General features: G+C 41.8%; 1 protein-coding gene across 5 annotated transcripts in view; it reads left to right on the top strand.

Annotated features, from left to right (window-relative positions):
- mrtfba (myocardin related transcription factor Ba) overlaps window positions 1-19,354 on the top strand; it is a 290,456-nt gene that overhangs the window by 178,804 nt on the left and 92,298 nt on the right. The window contains exon 1 of one of the 5 annotated variants that reach the window (XM_080207004.1): window positions 1,400-1,836. The exons of the other annotated variants lie outside the window; for them this stretch is intronic. Within the exon in view, the coding sequence (XP_080063130.1) occupies window positions 1,782-1,836 (55 nt within the window). The 5' untranslated portion in view covers window positions 1,400-1,781. Of the gene's footprint in view, window positions 1-1,399; window positions 1,837-19,354 lie in introns of those variants that run through there. 5 annotated transcript variants of the gene reach the window in all.

Below are 19,354 nucleotides of genomic sequence, written 5' to 3'. Positions count from 1 at the left end.
TTGTAATTTAAGCATTTGTAGTTTTAATGTTTAAAATATTTGATAGGTCATATAAGTTTTGAATCATATATTTTATTCTTACTTACCTGAGGAGTGCTTTCGAAAGTCCTTTTTTCCATCCTTGGGTCCCATCATTATAGAACATCATAGAATCCCTACAGTGCAGGAAGAGGTCATTTGGCCCATCAAGCCTGCACCAGCCACAATCCCACCTAGGCCTTATCCCCATCACGCCACATATTTACCTAGCTAATCCCCCTGACACTAAGGGGCAATTTAAAATGGCCTATCAACCTAACCCACACATCTTTGGTATGTGAGAGGAAACCAGAACACCCAGAGGAAACCCACGCAGACACAGGGAGAATGTGCAGACTCCACAGAGACAGTAACCCAAACCGGGAGTCAAGCCTGGGTCCCTGGCGTTGTGAGGCAGTGGTGCTAGCCACTGTGCCATTGTGCCACTGTCCCACATTATATCTACATTTCCTGACCAGAGCACTGGACAAATAGCCTGCCCCTGACATCTGTCGTTATTCTAACTTGGCAGGCAGTAGAAAATCTGAAATTGTTTCACAGCTGATTAACCCACACTTCAGTGTAAGCAGGATACAGTGGCACAGTGGTTAGCACTGCTGCTTCACAGCACCAGGGACCTGGGTTCGACTTCCAGCTTGGGTCACTGTCTGTGTGGAATTTGCACGTTCCCTCCGCATCTGCAAGGGTTTCCTCCGGGTGCTCCGGTTTCCCCTCTCAGCCCAAATATATGCAGGCTAGGTGAATTAGCCATGCTAATTCACCCAAACAGGCACCTGGGGAATTTTCACAGTAACTTCATTGCAACGTGAATGTAAGCTTACTTGTGACTAACAAATAAACTTTAAACTTTTAAATGCACGTATAAAAATGATGTGCAAGTATTGTACTGAGAAAAACTGATTTTTGGTGAAAAGTCTCTTAGAAAATTTGTTTCTGGGTGTGGTGCCTCCCTTGTTTCCTGTGTATTTGTGCAAGTCTCTATTGGAAAGTCAAGATTGTGTCCAGCCTAACTCGTTTCACTCAGAAACCACATGTAATTCTCCTGACTAAGCATGGTCAGTTTTGTACTGTATCAGTATTTCTCAATCTGTTTAAAGCATTTGGTTTAGAAATGAGATTTCAATGCAGTTAGCATTCAGGGCTGATTGCATAATAGAAGCCAGATTGATCGGGCCTTAAACATATGGATTCTTTTGTAATATTAGCATGCCAGGCTTTCATTGGTGGTTATCAGTCCGTCACTGCGTTATCTTGAAATGTTATTGTAGAGCAGTTTATAAGTGGGTCTGACATGGCCTCTTCAGCTCGTTGTGAGGCAAAGAAACTGATTGGAGTGAAACGGGGCTATGAGAACTGACAATCTTTGTGGCAGCCTTACCAGGTGATGTGCCCCGTGTGGGAAAGAAATGGCTTAATCTTCCTGTTGAAATCACAAACCACAAGGACCTTCAAGGATTGTGCATAAAGGCAGTAGTTCCTGTGGATAATTGGTGTCTGGCAGGAATCCTGAGGGGGCTGAAACTGACTCACTGACTGCTCTCTGTACCGGAGCTGATCTGATTGGTACTCTCACGACAGCCAGGTCTTTGGTCTGCCTCTCAAAAGCAGATTCCTGCAGTACTGTTGCAGGCTTCTGCTGTGCAAACTGGAATGCCTGACATATTTTCTACGTACTTCAATGGAACTAATTTACAAATCAGAAGCAAAGTATCGGGATTCTGTGAGATTTCAAGCAGTAGCAGATGGCTCTGCTGGAACCAGATAGCTTCATTGTGTTACCGAGTAAATTCAAATCAGGTGAATGTTTTATCTTTTATGTGACTTTAGGGATGACTTTCTTAATCCAAAATGATTTTTATTCCCAGCTGTGCTCCCGTGACTAGCTGTGCTGATTTACTTTAGACTGAAGATGTTGAGCAGATAAGTACGTTGTACGATCGATTGTCATTTGTTTTGAGAGGAGAGAACTTGGAATCATAGTGATCAAAAGGTGTGGTGAAAGCCCCTCATATCATGGTGGCACAGTGGTTAGCACTGCTGCCTCACAGCACCAGGGACCCAGGTTCAATTCCAGCCTCGGGTCACTGTCTGTCTGAAGTTTGCACGTTCTCCCCATGTCTGCGTGGGTTTCCTCTGGGCTCCAGTTTCCTCCCACAGTCCAAAAGTGTGCAGGTTAGGTGCATTAGCCATACTAAATTGCCCCTTAGTGTCAGGGAGATTAACAGGGGCTACAGGGATAGAGTGGGATTGTTGTCGGTGCAGGCTCAATGGGCTGAATGACCTTCTGCACAGTAGGTGTTCTATGATTCTAAGGTTTACTTGATATGAAGTATAAAGCGGTACTGTAGCACAGAGGTTAGCACTACTGCCTCACAGCACCAGGCACTCAGATTCAATTCCAGCTTCGGGTAACTGTGTGGAGTTTGCACGTTCTCCCCATGTCGGTGCAGACTCAATGGGCTGAATGACCCCGTTCTGTACTGTAAAGGTTGTATAGGTAGCAAATATGTTGCTAATGGAGTGTATCCAATGAACAGAGCAAACCATTCCAGTGACAAGTTGATATTGCCTGTCCGGATAAAATACAACAAGCGATAATTATATTTAAACAGAAGAATTCAAAGTTAGGTTGCTTAACCCCAAATGGTTAAAATATTTATAGACATTACTCATGGATCACAGACAGATCAATGTTACTGAAGTGTTCTGGGACAGCTTAAAACCAGTCAAGCACAAAACGGCTGGGTCTTATACAAGAATAATTTGTTTATGCTGTTATATTGCTCTTTATATTGTAACTTATAAAGATTTTTTAATTGTCCAAAGCATTCTCGCTCACTCATTCTATGATGTTTTAAAACGAAACATTAGTCCGACTGTCTTTTAGTGCAGGTTATAGAACTTTTTTTTGTGTGAGAAATTGTTGCTGTTACATTTTTGTAGTCCAGAGGAATACCAGTCTGCGGAATCGGGGTAAGAGGACAGGAATGTTCACACAACCAAATGAAAACATTTATGATGACAATATTGCCTGAGGGGATATGAGCAAGGTCACAAGGGGGCAGGTCAGAGGTTAATGCTGTACATTTAGGCTATAGTAACAGCATTCAGCAAACATTTAAGATTGCTAAATCCATCAGGATTACTGGGAACAAGCTTTTCCCTTGGGTGCTACTAAAAACCATCTCTGTATTTTGAACTAATTGGCTTTCTCTGAGCATGTTCAGAATGAAAAAAGTCATTGGTTAGATGCAGAGTGGATTGATACCAGTTAGATTGGTTTTAGAATTTTTTTTCTTGTCTTAAGTTTTAGTGTTTAAAGTAAAATATTGGCTTAAATCATGCTGGACGAATAATGACAACGTTGTTAATACGTAAATTGGTGAACAACTGCAAGCAAAGAAGATATATTCTGAGTTTTAGGATTTAAACTGCTTGATCATTTGCTCCACAGAAACGGCAGCTCGCCATCAACCTACTGGATGTTTTAAGAACTTCTTGGATTTGCGCACTATTTGCCAATTGTTATATGTTATATTTGCAAAGAGCTATGAATTTAGTCGGAACTAATCATTATGTGTAGGTGTTCTGGGGAATCGCATTTCACGACTGCACTAGAGAGTCATGTGATGTGTAACAGAACTAGTCAAACTGGCCCTTCCTAGCAAGGCAAATGTTAAACAGAAAGAGCTCTCATCTTTTTAAGCTTTAAGTGTGATCACTACTCACATTTCGGATCCAAAAGGCACTAAAAACACACAAGCCCCAGTTAAACTCACAACAGAAATTTAGAGTTTGTAATTAACGTTGCAAGTACCCAAAACAACGGAAATTCTTAATGCATTGCCAAGCAACCTCTTGGGGCCCAAAAACAACTTAAAGTGTTGCACCTCATTTCCGCATGCAGTAAATTCTGTTTTGGAAATTTAAAAATCTTTAAAATTTATAATTTTACATTTTTCTTTATTTTCCTTTCTGCTTCAATTGTTTTATCTCTCTTAATTCTCTTAATATAGAATGGCCCAGTAATTACCACTGCTGCCTCACAGCGCCAGGGACCCAGGTTCAATTCTGGCCATGGGTCATTGTCTGTGTGGAGTTTGCACATTCACACTGTGTCTGCGTGATTTTCCTCCCACAGTCTGAAAGACGTGCTGGTTAAGTGAATTGGCCGTGCTAAATTCTCCCTCAGTGTCCCCGAACAGGCACTGGAATGTGGCAACCCGGGGATTTTCACAATAACTTCATTGTGATGTTAATGTAAACCTTAGTTGTGACTAATAAATAAACTTTACGAAATCCGAGTTTTGTTTCCATTTCCCTACTTTACTTTATTCCAAATTGTTCACTTTTCTTATCTGTTCCTCAGTTTTTTTAATCCTTAACTGTTAGTAATTAAGGAGAAACAATGCTAGTCTTGTCCAGTGAGGTCCAGCTACCCCACTGTCTGTCATATGATTATCAACTTCTGGCTTTCAACAGTTTACAGGGGAAAGACATCTTTGAATTGAAAGTTGCAAGAAAAATTTTAACTAATTTTAATTTTCTTCAGTCGGGCAGCATGGTTGGTGTAGGTTTGGAGGCTGAAGGGCCTATTTCTGTGCTGTAGTTTTCTTTGTTCTTTGATGGTACATGCCAATTGTGAGATACATTCAGCATGATTTGGGCCATCATTTCAATCGTTCTGAAAGATAGGTAGACTTTTTTAATGTTTCGTTCATGGGATATGGACGGCCAGCATTAATTGCCCTGGAGGTAAAGTTGTGCCAGAAACATCTTCTGATTCGAGGACAGAGTGAAGGGAGCTGGCTGTGCCCTACCTGATCCAGGGTCTGGGATTTTACACATTGCCACCCTCCCTGGAAGCAGGCTAGGAGACAGACAAGTTGAGAAATCAAGTGGAGCTGTCTGTGTCTGTCCCACCACCACTGGCAAGCTGCCAGCAATGGAGAAGGTGGCTGATGGCTTGTCCACCCTTAGACCAACTGAGGCCCTTAACTGAAGGAACCTGTCAGAGTGGCACTGGTGAACTCCAATGCCATTTAACTGCATGTTGGGCCCCGTTATGGCTGTGGCCACTCCTGGCAGGCATTCCTGGTCTGATGAGCTGCCAATCATTTAATTGGCTGGCAGCTCTTAAAGGTGGGATGTCCTCCTTTCTATGGAGAGAAGCCATGACAGTAGCCAATCAGCTGCTCGCAAATCACAAAATCTGGTAATGGTTTCTGGGGCTGACAGAGGCAGAAACATCCCGAAATCTCCGGCCAGAGGACAAGGCCAAAACCAAGTGCCACATTATTATCCTGCATAGGAGAGAATGCCTCCAATTAGTTTTCAGACTTTTCTGAGCTGGCTGTACTCGGACTGGATCGATGCTAAAATTGTACCCCTTGTTCCTGAGCTAAGGAACCAGAAAGACATTATTCAAGGTTCCTGCTCTTCAGGATTCAGTGAATCCCAAGGAAAGGTTTTCATGTGACAGTCAGGAGGGCATATGATGGGGCTAGGTTGCAGTGTCTCTACTCGTTGGAATAGATTGGCAAAAATCATTGGGTAACTTTTTCCAGGAAGAAGACATTTCTCTCCAGCTGAAACCACCATCTTGGGAGAAGAATAGCCAGATGAAATGTGAAGATATTCTGCTGACTAGCACTAATATAACCAAAATTCATGCTTTTCCCCATCCCATCTGCCCAAAAATATCCCACTGCAAAGTAAGGAGGAGTATCCCAATATGGCTTACGTGAATAATAATATTGATGATGCTTTTAGTATGTTCAGTTATTCAACACCTGGACGTAATGTGGCGATTCTGTACTTAAGTAAGTTCTGTCACCTCTGACTCATCCTCAGAATGCACAAGTGGCTTGACTCCCACATATCGTCTCCTCCATTTCCTCTGTTTACCTCCCAAGACATGTCTTTCCTGAATTTTGCATTGTTTGTGCAACCTGAATTCTCCGTCCAATTCTGTGCTCGGTTTAGCTGCTGCTCCAGGTTCTAACTGTTTCCTGCCTTCCTGCCTTTAATTTCTGCCCTCTTTAATATTTATGGTCTCCATTCATTACCCCAATCCACCGCCACAGCCTTGCGCATTTCCACACTTAGATAAGCCCACGATTATCTGTCTGTCTTGTTACTTTTCAAATTGTCACCTGGTTCTGCCTTCTCACACATAGCAACCCCACCGATTCATTGCTCCATCCAATTGACCATCCTGGACGTTGGGGATAATCCTGCCAACTTCTGTTCAATCATATTCACCCTATCCATGCCCCCTTGAACTCTGCCAGCCTTTCTTCACCTTGCCCTCCAGAATATACCTTTGTTTCCCGACAAGGTTTTTTTCATCTGCGACCATGTCAAGATGGTTGCATTTCTATCATGACTTCAGGAAAAATTTGGCATGAATGTGGCAATATCTTGACGCTGACTGCAGCCTTCCGGCCTGGCTTTTTTAACCACCCACACCTTTGTAATGGTCTTTATCACCAAATTACACCTTGACCACTTCCCTACTCCTGTGGTAGCGACTCATGTTGTTAAATTCATTCATGAGGTGTGGGTGCCGCTGGCTCGGCCAGCATTTGTTGCCCATCCCTAATTACCCTTGAGGAGGCGGTGTGAAGCTTTCTTCTTGAATCACTGTAATCTATGCGGTATAGGTACACCCTCAGGGCTGTTAGGGAGGAGTTCCAGGATTTTGACTCAGCGACAGTGAAGGAACGGTCGATATATTCCCAAGTCATCATGGTGAATGGCTTGGAGGCAGACCTCCAGATCGTGGTATTCCCATTTATTTACTGCTTTTGTCCTTCAAGGTGGCAGTGATCATGGGTTTTGAAGGTGCTGCCTAAGGAGCCTGAACGATTTCCTGCAGTGCACTTTGTAGATGATACACACTGCTGTCTCTGTGCATCAGTGGTGAAGGGAGCGAATGTTTGGAAATGGGGTGCTAATCAAGTGGGCTGCTTTGTCTTGGATGGTGTCGCGCTTCTAGAGTATTTTTGTTTGCCCCCATCCAGGCAAGTGGAGAGTACATCACAGTCCTAACTTGTACCTTGTAGAAAGCTGCTTTGGGGAGTCCGGATGTGAGTTACTGCAGGATTCCTGGCCTCTGACCTGCTCTTGTAGCCACAATATTTATATGAATGGTCCAGTTTATTTCCTGGTCAGGTTGGAGAAACTTGGTTTGTTCTTGCTGAAACAATGGGGGTTGAGGGGCGACCTACTAGAAGTCTACAAGATTATGAGGGGCATGGACAGAGTGGATAGTCAGAAGCTTTTTCCCAGGGTGGATGAGTCAGTTTCTTGGGGGCATAAGTTTAAGATGCGAGGGACAAGGCTTACAGGGGATATGTGAGGCAAATTTTTTACACAGAGGGTGGTGGGTACCTGGAACTTGCTGCTGGGGGAGATGGTAGAAGCAGAAACAATTATGACTTTTAAGGGGTGTCTTGACAAATACATGAATAGGATGGGAATAGAGGGATATCGTTCCTGGAAGGGTAGGGAATTTTAGTTCAGTTGGGCAGCATAGTTGGTGCAGGTTTGGAGGGCCAAAGGGCCTGTTCCTGTGCTGTAATTTTCTTTGTCCTTTGTTCGGTGATAACCTCCAGCATGTTGATAGTGGGGGATTCAGCAACGCAACCCCTTGTCCTCTAATATTACCCATCATCTTTCACTCCTTTCATTTCACTGGTATTCTGTCCTCCTTTTAACATTTCCCTTCAAATAAACTTATCCCACCCCAATGGTTATCAGCTTACAATCTCACATTATTACAAATTTATATCAACAAAACCTTGTGTTGCAATTATTGAAGTTTTCATGTTTTATGAAATCAAACCATAAATCATTCTACAGCTGCAAAATAAACTCCTATTTGTGGCAATTGTAAATCTGTAAAAATTACTGTTAGTATAGTTAAGTGTGTCAGTTGGGGCTGTTGTTTTTGAAATGGACTTCCTGAGTTATGATGCTGGCTTCTTTGTAGGGAAATCAGTATTGTGCACATGAGGAAAGCTCTTCATATTCCACCTTTTTTGAAATGATTGTTTCTTTAGATTTTTTTTATTCATTCATGGGACACGGGCGTTGCTGACTGGCCAGTATTTATTGCTCATCCCAAGTTGCCCTTGAGAAAGTCAGCTGCCTTGAACCATTACAATCCATGTGCTGTGGGTTGTCCCACAATGCTGTTAGGGAGGGAATTCCAGGATTTTGACCCAGCGACTGTGAAGGAACGGCCGATATATTTCCAAGTTGGGATGGTGAATGACTTGGAGGGGAACTTGCAGGCGGTGGTGTTCCCATTTATCTGCTGCCCTTGTCCTTCTAGATGGAACTGGTTGTGGATTTGGAAGGTGCTATCTAAGGATCTTTGGTGAATTGCTGCAGTGCGTCTTGTAGGTAGTACGCACTATCTATAAGATGTATTGCATCTTGATTTTGTGGGAACAAAGTATCTAATTTTGAGATACCATTTTAATATAGTCCAAGCAAAAGAAGAACAGTTTTTGAATTTAAAAATGTATACTTCTGCGCTGAGAGTAAGTAATTTTGTTGAGGGGCTGCCAGAGTGCTGACAGAACCTTTGCAGCGGAATATATTGCTGATTTTCGTTGATCGTGATACCTGAACAGGATTGTGAAAGGCCTGGCTGGTAGTTTGATGCAGTGAAAACCTTTGCAACTCATATTGATGGAAATTATTTCTGAATTCTTGCCGTCAGTATATTCGCATGATCTTCTTGCCCCAGCCTGCGACCGTTGAATGTCAGGAAGTGACCTATTAAGTGCTAAATTATAACGATCACTGGCATAAACATGACAAAACGTGGCAAGTTCATCGGAGAACAAAAGGTGATGACGCAATGTATTTTCTCAATATGGTTTTATTTTTGCATAAGTCTATTGTGGATCTATTAAAAGCTGGAGGTTTATCAGTTCATTTTGTAGTGAGTAAGCAGTGGAAACCTGCAAAATTCATATTTCCACAGGAATCTGAATTGCTGAAAATAGACAGAATTGCAAGGAAGTACAAGCGAAGGGCTGAAAATGTGAGAATAAGTGAACAAAATACCACTAGGTTTTTTTTATTCATTCGTAGGACACGGGCGTCATTGGCTGGCCAGCATTTATTGCCCATCCCTAGTTGCCTGAGGGCAGTTGAGAGTCAACCACATTGCTGTGACTCTGGAGTCATATATAGGCCAGACCAGGTAAGGACAACAGATTTCTTTCCCTAAAGGACATTAGTGAATTCGATGGGTTTTTCTGACAATTAACAATGGGTTCACGGTCATCAGTAGATTCTTAACTACAGATATTTTTTATTGAATTCAAATTTCACCATCTGCCGTGGCGGGATTCAAACCCGGGTCCCCAGAACATTAGCTGAGTTTCTGGATTAATAGTCTAGTAATAGTACCATTACGCCTTCACACAAAGTGTAGCACGGAGTCTCTTGAATATAAAAGTAGGGAGGTCTTGCTGCAGCTGTATAGGGCATTGGTGAGGCCGCAGCTGGAGTACTGTGTGCAGTTTTGGGCGCCGCACCTGCGCAAGGATATTTTGGCCCTGGAGGGAGTGCAGAGGAGGTTTACTAGGCTGATACCGGAGTTGAGGGGGTTGAGCTATGAGGAGAGGCTGAATAAACTAGGCTTGTACTCGCTAGAGTTTAGAAGAATGAGGGGAGATCTCATTGAGACGTATAAGATGATGAATGGGATGGATAGGATAGAGGTGGAGAGACTCTTCCCGCTCAAAAAAGACAGTAGGACTAGGGGGCACAGCCTCAAGATAAAGGGGAGGCGGTTTAGAACGGAGCTGAGGAGGAACTTCTTCACTCAAAGGGTGGTGAATCTCTGGAATTCTCTGCCCGTTGAAGTGGTGGAGGCTGCCTCGCTAAATATTTTTAAGAAGCGGGTTGATGGGTTTTTGATAAGAGAGGGGATTAAGGGTTATGGGGAGAGGGCGGGAAAGTGGAACTGAGCCACAACAGATCAGCCATGATCTTATTGAATGGCGGGGCAGGCTCGAAGGGCTAGATGGCCTACTCCTGCTCCTATTTCTTATGTTCTTATGTTCATTGTTGGAGCATAAGATCATCCCCAAGTTTGGTCTCTGGTCTCCACTTACCTGGCCAGCTGTGGTACCAGGTCTCCTTGGCCAAGCAAGAGGAAAATATCTTGGAAGGAATTTCTATTCCTGATTTTTATCTGTGGTGCTGGGCTGAACATTATGCCGGGTCTTCTTTCTGATCTCACAAGAGCTGGATGGTTGGTTACTTTTCAGCATTGAGATCATTGAGTGCAAAGGGCATGGAAGTTGTATATTTTCACTAGCCCTGCCTCTTTGTATTAAACACAAACGTTTTAAATAGTAATCCAAAGACCCAGGGTAATGCTCTGGGGACCCGGGTTCGAACCCCATCATGGCAGGTGATGGAATTTGAATTAATTTTCTTTACAATCTGGAAATAAAAATGTAATTTTGACGATAAAATCATTGCTGATTGCCGTAAAACCCAACTTGATTCACTAATGTCCTTTAGGGAAGGAAATCCACTGTCCTCAACCTGGTCTGGCCTACATGTGACTCCAGGCCCACAGCAATGTGGTTGACTCCTAAATGGCCTTTGAAGTGATCCAGCAAGCCAGTCCATATAACAATAGAAGGAGAACCATAAAATCCCTACAGCACAGAAGGAGCCCATTCGTCCCATCTGGTCTGCACTATCTCCGAAAGAGTCTCTTACCCAGGGCCCCACACTAACCACTGTGCCAACCACTCAATCGTATGAAACTTCCAAAAGGGCTCAAAGGAATGAAGCCATCCCTAACAGCACTATGGGTGCACCTACTGCGGTTCAAGAAGACAGCTCACCACCACTTTTTGAAGGGCAATAAATGTTGGCCTGAACAGCGATGTTCACATCCCATCAATGGATTATTTAAAAATCAAAATGGTAACATCACAAGGCTATTTGGTCTATCATGCCTATGCTAGCTGTCCGTAAAAGCTTCTCAACCCTTATATAATCTTTCTTCAGTGCTGTTTTCTGTCACTCGGTTATCTTTTGTATCCATGCTGTTACTGTCCCTTTCATTCCAATATTTTCTGTTAGTGTCACTTTATCAAGAGCCCTCATTAACCGTGTTGACCCATGTTATTTCATCGAAACATTCAATCAGATTAATTAAACACAATTTACTTCCAAAAAATCCATGATAGATTTCATTAATTTACTAGGTTGCCACCAGGACTTGATGGTTTGAGTTATAAGGAGTGGCCGGATAAACTGGGGCTTTTTCCCCTGGAGCGTAGGAGGCTTAGGGATGATCTTATAGAGGTCTATAAAATAATGAGGGGCGTAGATAAGGTAGTTGGTCAACATCTTTTCCCAAAGGTAGGGGAGTCTACAATTAGAGGGCATACGTTTAAGGTGAGGGGGGATACAAAAGGGTCCAAAGGGGCAAATTATTTCGCTCAGAGGGTGGTGAGTGTCTGGAATGAGCTGCCAGAGGTAGCTGGGCACAATTTTATCTTTTAAGAAGCATTTAGACAGTTACATGGGTAAATGGATATAGAGGGATATGGGCCAAACATGGGCATTTGGGACCAGCTTAATGGTGAAAGCTAGATGGCATGGACAAGCTGGGCTGAAAGGCCTGTTTCCATGCTGTAATCATTTGTGACTCTAATTCACATTTGTCCAACTGACTGTTATTTTTGTCCGAGACAATCATTTCTAAAAACTTTCCCACCACCAAAGTTAAACTATGCTGTAGTTGTTGGACTTATCATTGCACTGTTACATTTCCGGTTGATAGAACTGGACAGGAAGATCCCAGAATGGAATCCTAGCTCAAGGACCATAATTTTTATTTTTTCTTTATAAAACGTGGAGGAACAGAATCACAGGACTGCTGATTAATTGTAGCAGCAAGAAAAAACTTGCCAAACTTGAAAAATTGGATTGCTAAACAATACTCATCGACACCCCCTTAGTTTAACAAATGCACGGATTTTAAGATTAGCATAGATTACAAATTGCATCTTAAGCTACGATGGTCTCAGTAATACAAATCCGTTTTAAACATACTCATTGGCTAATGAGGAAGAAGAGGGAGGGAGGGAAGTGAGGGAGGGAAGGGAGGAGAGGAGGAGGGAGAAGAAGGGAGGGAGGGAGGTCAAATAGACACACTCTGAACCCAGGTTATTGTCTGTGGATTTCTGCTCAGAATTCCCCAGGTGATTATCACGTGAGAGGTTCCAAACTCAACTCCCAAAACCTAATTTTAAAATCTTCTTTCACAATAATACTTTCCATTAGTGGATTGCATTTCAATGTCCAGTCCAGGTTTTCCAAATGGCTCTTTTAAACAAAGCTTCCATTCCACTTGATGATATAAAACCTGGATCTAATGTACATCATCATTTTTAGGATTTCTTCAACTTGACTGCTGTGTAAATATTGACACTTGCTGTAACTCGTGATCCCAAGACTATTAAAATGACATCAAACTTTTGATTTACCTCTGAAGTTTGCTCTCCCACTTTAAATCTGGAAACCGCAATTGTCTTTTTAACTCAGAACAATTTGGTTACTTTTCCTTAATTGTTTTGAATAACATCTTAGTCTCTGTTCTGTTCACTTCAGTCATCTTTAGTTATTCTTTCTACCTCAATTACCTAGTTATCGAGACAGTAACTGGTTCTTAAGGAAGCCTGCCTCTTTGCAGCTCCTATCATGTCCAGTCTTTCTTCTGATGTGGAGATGCCGGCGTTGGACTGGAGTAAACACAGTAAGAAGTCTCACAACAACAAGTTAAACTCCAACAGGTTTATTTGGTAGCACAAGCCACTAGCTTTTGGAGCGCCGCTCCTTCATCAGATGAGTGGGATTTCAGTTCACAAACAGGGCATATAAAGACACAAACTCAATTTACAAAATAATGGTTGGAATGCGAGTCTTTACAGGTCTTAAAGGTACAGACAATGTGAGTGGAGAGAGGACTAAGCACAGGTTAAAGAGATGTGTATTGTCTCCAGCCAGGACAGTTAGTGAGAATTTACAAGCCCAGGCAAGTCGTGGGGGTTACACATAGTGTGACATGAACCCAAGATCCTAGTTGAGGCTTACCCGCTTACTTGGGTAAGCGTTCTCCAAGGCGGCCTTCATGACACACGACAACGCAGTCGCCGAGCAGAGACTGATAGCCAAGTTCCACATACATGAGGGCAGCCTCAACCAGGATCTTGGGTTCATGTCACACTATCTGTAATCCCCACGACTTGCAAAATCTCACTAACTGTCCTGTCTGGAGACAATACACATCTCTTTAACCTGTGCTTAACCCTCTCCCCACTCACATTGTCTGTTCTTTTAAGACTTGATTACCTGTAAAGACTCACATTGCAATCATTATTTTGTAAATTAAGTTTGTGTCTTTATATGCCCTGTTCGTGAATTGAAATCCCACTCACCTGATGAAGGGGCAGCGCTCTGAAAACTAATGGCTTGTGCCATCAAATAAACCTGTTGGACTTTAACGTGGTATTGTGAGACTTCTTACAGTCTATCTTCTGGCAGAGCTGAGAGATGTTCGCTCCATGATGTCTTTCTGCAACTATAATATATTCAGATAAAACTAAAGCTGAAGAGCTTTTTTATTTTAAAAGGGCTTCCAGTTGCTAAGCAATATCCAAATACTTCGGCTGGCTTATTTACCCTTTGCACCGTAACCCTCTCTAAACACAATAGAAAGACAGTTGGTACTTAACCAACCCCCATACACGCATCTTTGTCCAGCATGAATCTAACTGTAGCTTTTACTCTTCCTTCCACAGAAACATTAAATTGAATATGCTTCAAACTATACCTTATTTCTAAAGTTTAAAGTTTATTTATTAGTCACAAGTAAGGCTTACATTAACACTGCAATGAAGTTATACTGTGAAATTCCCCTAGTCGCCATACTCTGGCGCTGTTTGGGCCAATGTCTTTCAGAATGTGGGAGGAAACCAGAGCACCTGGAGGAAACCCATGCAAACACGGGGAGAACATGCAAACTCCACACAGACAGTGACCCAAGCCAGGAATCGAACCCAAGTCCCTGGCATTTTGAGGCAGCAGTGCTAACCATTGTGCCACCATGCCCCCTTTGTTTACCAATGTAAATATAAATCTCTTAAAACTATGTTTGTTTTTCTAGCAACACCCTTTCTTGAATAAAGATGCAACATTTGCAGTTCTCTGGCACCACCTCTGTATCAAAGAAAGATTAAGGGGTGGATGGAAGCTTTGCTGAATCCTTTTGCCCTAATTTCGACTTTGGCTGTTGAGTCCTGTTTGGCGTGAGGAGCATCTAGTCCCAAGTCCTCATTCGACTTTTCACTCCACTGATCGTTCCTTTGTTCTGTCTCTGCTGTGTCCCCCTCTTTCACTAACCCACCTGGCCAAACTTTCTTTAATGTTCCAAGGTGGTGATGGGCAACCTAAGCAGGTGGATGGGCTGCATGAGTGTCCTGCTATATCCCAGTGAAATTGGACATGTTCACTGACCACAATTTGGAAAGATGATTTAATAGTGTTTCATACTTGCTAAATATTTCATAAAAGTTCATAAAATGCTTCATCATTCATCTGTATATTAATAGAACTGTCATTCCCTTCAATCTGTAAAAACAAAAGAAATATTTACACTTTGGACTCAGAGGGAGCACACAGCACTGACAGTCGCTGTTGTATGCAATCAGTACACACCTCGTTCACATGCCTTTGCTTTACATGCTTTTCACTTTAGTCATACTGGTAGAAAAATACTATGTGGAGAATACTACCAGTGGAATGTGGCAACACTGTGTTGGCAACTGTCACTAAAATACCTTGTGGGCTGCATTCAAAACCCTGATGGGCCCTGACAAAGGGTCATCCAGACTCAAAACAGTGGCTGTATTTTCTCTCCACAGATGCTGTCAGACCTGCTGAGATTTTTCAGCATTTTCTGTTTTTGTATGAGTGCTTGAGAACTAACTGCATGAGATAGCTAAGCTGTTCCAACATAGGCAGTCATTTGGCATCTACTGAGCAACGTGGAAGTTGTCCAGGTGTGTGTCCTTTCTACAAGCAAAAGTCCAATCCAATCATTTATCATGCATTCTCATTCATCAAAAGCATGGCACTTGGAGTTATTTTTACAAGTCATTAACAGTGTTAACAAATGGCACTCAGCAACCAGTAAGTGGCTCATTGGTCAATTTGGGTTTTTACCAGAAACATTTGGCTCCAAAGATAGACACACGACTTGAATGCAGAGGTGAGGGGAGAGTGACTGCTCTTGATGTCAAGGCTGCATTAAGGAGTCCCGATAAAACTGAAATTAATGGAGATTGTGGAAAATTTTCCATTGGCTAGAGTGACCTTTGATGTAAAAGATTGTTATTGAGGTTGTTGGAGACCAGTCATCTCAAGCCTGGGACGAGACTGCATAATTTTCGAGCACAATTTTAAAGCGATTGACAGTCCAGAAAATTAGTCTTAAAGTCATTACAATTTATGTAAACTAATTTATCACATTGAGACATAATTTCCACTTTTTATTCTTCCTAAATGTAATATTTGCAGTGATTTAGTTTGGGCAGTGAAGAGTCTGTGTGGTTTTTATTTGTCTAGGATTGCTGTGCTCTGATGAAATGCCACCAGCAGTGATACCACATTGATTTTGGGTTGTCTAAGCAAATAATAGAGCTAAAATAAAAAGAACAACTCTAGCTGATCTGAGATAAAAGCATTTCCTGTTTTGGTTAAAAGTTACAAAAGATTGCTGCAGTTACTGTAACTATATATAATACCTTATTCTCCTTGAGTTAAAGTTCTAAAGTGAAGATGCATAATGATATATGGGACACTAAAACTAACATCATTTGCAGGGGAATTAGAAGGGATGGAACCAATCTTTACTAAGCTGCTTGAAGTTTTTATGCATTCCTTCATGTTTGTCCTTGGCTAGGCCAACATTTTCTGCTCTTGAGAAGGTGGTGGAGTGCTGCCCTCTTGAACCGCTGCAGTCCATGTGGTGAAGTGAAACAACCAAATCAAAGCTGTATAATTATTAACAAGTAATGTCACTTGAAGCATCTTGAAATGGGTTAATGAGAGATGACAAGGAAAGTAACGTCAGAATGACTGAACTGAGTTAAAATTATAATTCTGACTAAAACATATGGATGTTTCCTTTCTGCCACCCAGGGGGTGGAGGGAAAGATTTAAGTTAAATTTATTTATTAGTGTCACAAGTAGGCTTACATTAACACTGCAATGAAGTTACTCTGAAAATACTCTAGTCACCATACTCTGGCGCCTGTCGGGTACACTGAGGGAGCATTTAGCTGGCCAGTGCACCTAACCAGCACATCTTTCAGACTGTGGGACGGAGCTGGAGCACTCAGAGGAAACCCACACAGACACTGGGAGAAATATGGAAATATGAAGAGGGTAAAATATAACAAAGGAAAAATATTTGGAAACACTTATTCCTAATTATCAAGATTTGCAAACCAGACGATGCATGTTGGTGTCACCAGTGTTAATGTAAGCCTACTTGTGACACTAATAAATAAACTTAACTTAAATCTTTCCCTCTACTCCCAGATGTCTTAAACGAAATGTCCAAACATTTTAGTCAGAAATATAACTTTAACTCTGTTCTCTCATTCTGCGCTATTTTCCTTGTCATCTCTCATAAACCCATTTCAAGATGCTTTTCTCTTTGACTTTGGAAAAACTGATGTAGGCCATGCTCGGATTTGTTTTATGTATGGAATGCTGTCCATTTTTCTTGGAACATCACCAAGCTCACACCCAGCTTTTCCATTGCCATATATATGACTCTGTCCTCAACTATCCAAAGCATCTCTGCTGTATAGATGTTTTTACAAGGACATGTGGGCACTGCCAACTTCAAAAACCCTGAGTGCGTGAGTGCAATGTGATACAATAGCCATTTCTTTGGAACATTTGTAACCCAAACTGTAGTGTGTGTGTATTACATACAGAGGTGTGAAGTATAGAAGAAGTTCTATTTAATCAATGAATTACTGCAATGGCTGCAAATACCGTTTGCTGCCTCCAACTTTTTCAATGATACACTAATTTTACAGTTCATTATTGTGCACAATTTATTTGTATAGGGTGTGTGGATAGTGTTCTATTCACATGCTAAATGTCACAGAATGGAATGTGAAAAATCTCCAGAAGTTAGCATCAAAATAACATTGCTGAACATTTTTATTTAACATGCGCTTTCTGAAAGGTCCAATTATTTTAGTAGGCTGAGTAATGTCCAAGGATAAGTACTATACTGGGAAATTGTGGGAAACAGTTTGGTTCAATTACTCAGTTGAGCTATTTCTTGCCTCAGACCACATGTAAGTATTCCATTGGTCTCTGATCAGGCTTTCAAATGTTGAAAGTGATTCCTAATGTTAGTTTTGGCTTGATCTCGGACTGGAACTTGTGTAGCATTGCAGAACATTGCTTCTTTAAGTGGAAAACCATGACCAGTGCCAGGTGGAGTGCAGCAATGTCACAGGTTTGATCAAACGAGCCCAACAAGTTTCTGCAATCAGATGATGCACAATTTCATGTCCAACTACTGTAATTTAGTATTAAAATTCCTCAAAGCAGCGCAAATTACAAGATATGAAGTCAGAAAGTGCTGGATAAACTCAGCAGGTCTGGCAGCATCTGAGAAGAGAAAGATCTAAAGATTTGATTTGATTTATCATTGTCGTGTGTATTGGGATACAGTGAAAAGTATTGTTTTTGCGTGCTGTACAAATAAAACATACAGTTGATATAGCACATAGGGGAGAAGGAAAGGAGAGGGTACGGAATATAGTTTTACAGTCATAGCTAGGGTGTGGAGAAAGATCAATTTAATATATGATAGGTCCGTTCACAAGTCCGATGGCAGCAGGGAAAAAGCTGTTTGAGTCAGTTGGTACGTGTTGTATCTTTTTCTTGATAGGAGAAGGTGAAAGAGAGAATGTCCAGGGTGTGTGGGATCTTTAATATGCTGGCTGCTATTCCACTGTAGCGGGAAGTGTCAATGGAGTCAACGGATGGGAGGCTGGTTTGCATGGTGTGCGGGTTAGATTGATTGGCCACACAAAATTACCCCTTCCTGTCAGGGGAATTAGCAGGGTAAATATGTGGAGTTACGGGGATAGGGCCTGGGTGGGATTGTTGTTGGTGCAGACTCGGTGGGTCAAATGGCCTCCTTTTGCTTTGTAGGGATTCTATGATCCTAAATAGAGGTAACATTTTGGGTCTGAATGATCCTTCTTTAATCTAAAATACAAGATCCTGCGTTTAAAAACATCATAGGAAATTACTAGTGCTGTTGATAATGCGCAGTAACGTTGAGAAAAGAGATGTGAATTTTACTGTATGGAGCCAAGTGGCCTACCATGCCAATGTTGACTCTTGAAAAAGCTATCCAAATAGTGTATTAATTTCCTTTTCAGAAGCAGGGTCTGGTTCTATAGATTTGAATGTTCTTTGAGTAAAATTTTGCTTGGAATGCATTAACCTACATATCATCTACTGTTTGCTTTTTCATTATTTCTTTTCTTGTATTAATCACTGGATTGTCATGACTTTTATATTTCAGGTTTTGCATTAATCGAATATAACTTCTGCATTGTATCAAATTAATACTGTATTGTAAACTAGTAAATAAAGCCACTGAACTGATGTTGCAGCAAATTATGGAGTTGCAATTCTGACCACCCCAGAACCCGCCCCTTTGTCTTCATCTCAAACTGCAGCCGATGAGAAGTAATGTTCAGAAAGTGCGCTCATCAGGGCATCTGGAAAACTAGGATTGCTAGCATTAATCAGGAGCCAACAGTGCCATTGGCTCTGTGCGCAATTAAAAGTGTAATTGTTATTTGGATGTTGGTGCTCTGCCTAAGTGGAGTGATGTGGAGCCAATAATGGAACTCGGCTATGCGTCACCACATAATTTTGAGTAAGGCCAGGTCTCAAACAGGGACATTAATTGCATCAGTGTTGTGGAACTGCATGGAAAATACAGTCAGAATCATTAAAGAACAAAAGGAAGCCATTCGGCCCATCACACCTGCACTCATTCTCCTGCCTTCTCCCTGTGACCTTGCACATTCTTCCTTTTCGGATAACCGTCTAATTCTCTTTCGAATGCTTTGATTGAACCTGCCTTCACATACTTTCTGGCGTGCTTTACTGCCCTTAACCACTCACTTGCTGAAAAGTTTCTTTTCTC

Source organism: Carcharhinus amblyrhynchos, chromosome 18 (genome assembly GCF_965287045.1).
Source record: "Carcharhinus amblyrhynchos chromosome 18, sCarAmb.v2.hapA, whole genome shotgun sequence".
Lineage (NCBI taxonomy): Eukaryota > Metazoa > Chordata > Chondrichthyes > Carcharhiniformes > Carcharhinidae > Carcharhinus > Carcharhinus amblyrhynchos.
The sequence above is the reverse complement of the archived record's forward strand: the minus strand, read 5'-3'. Positions and strand labels throughout refer to the sequence as shown.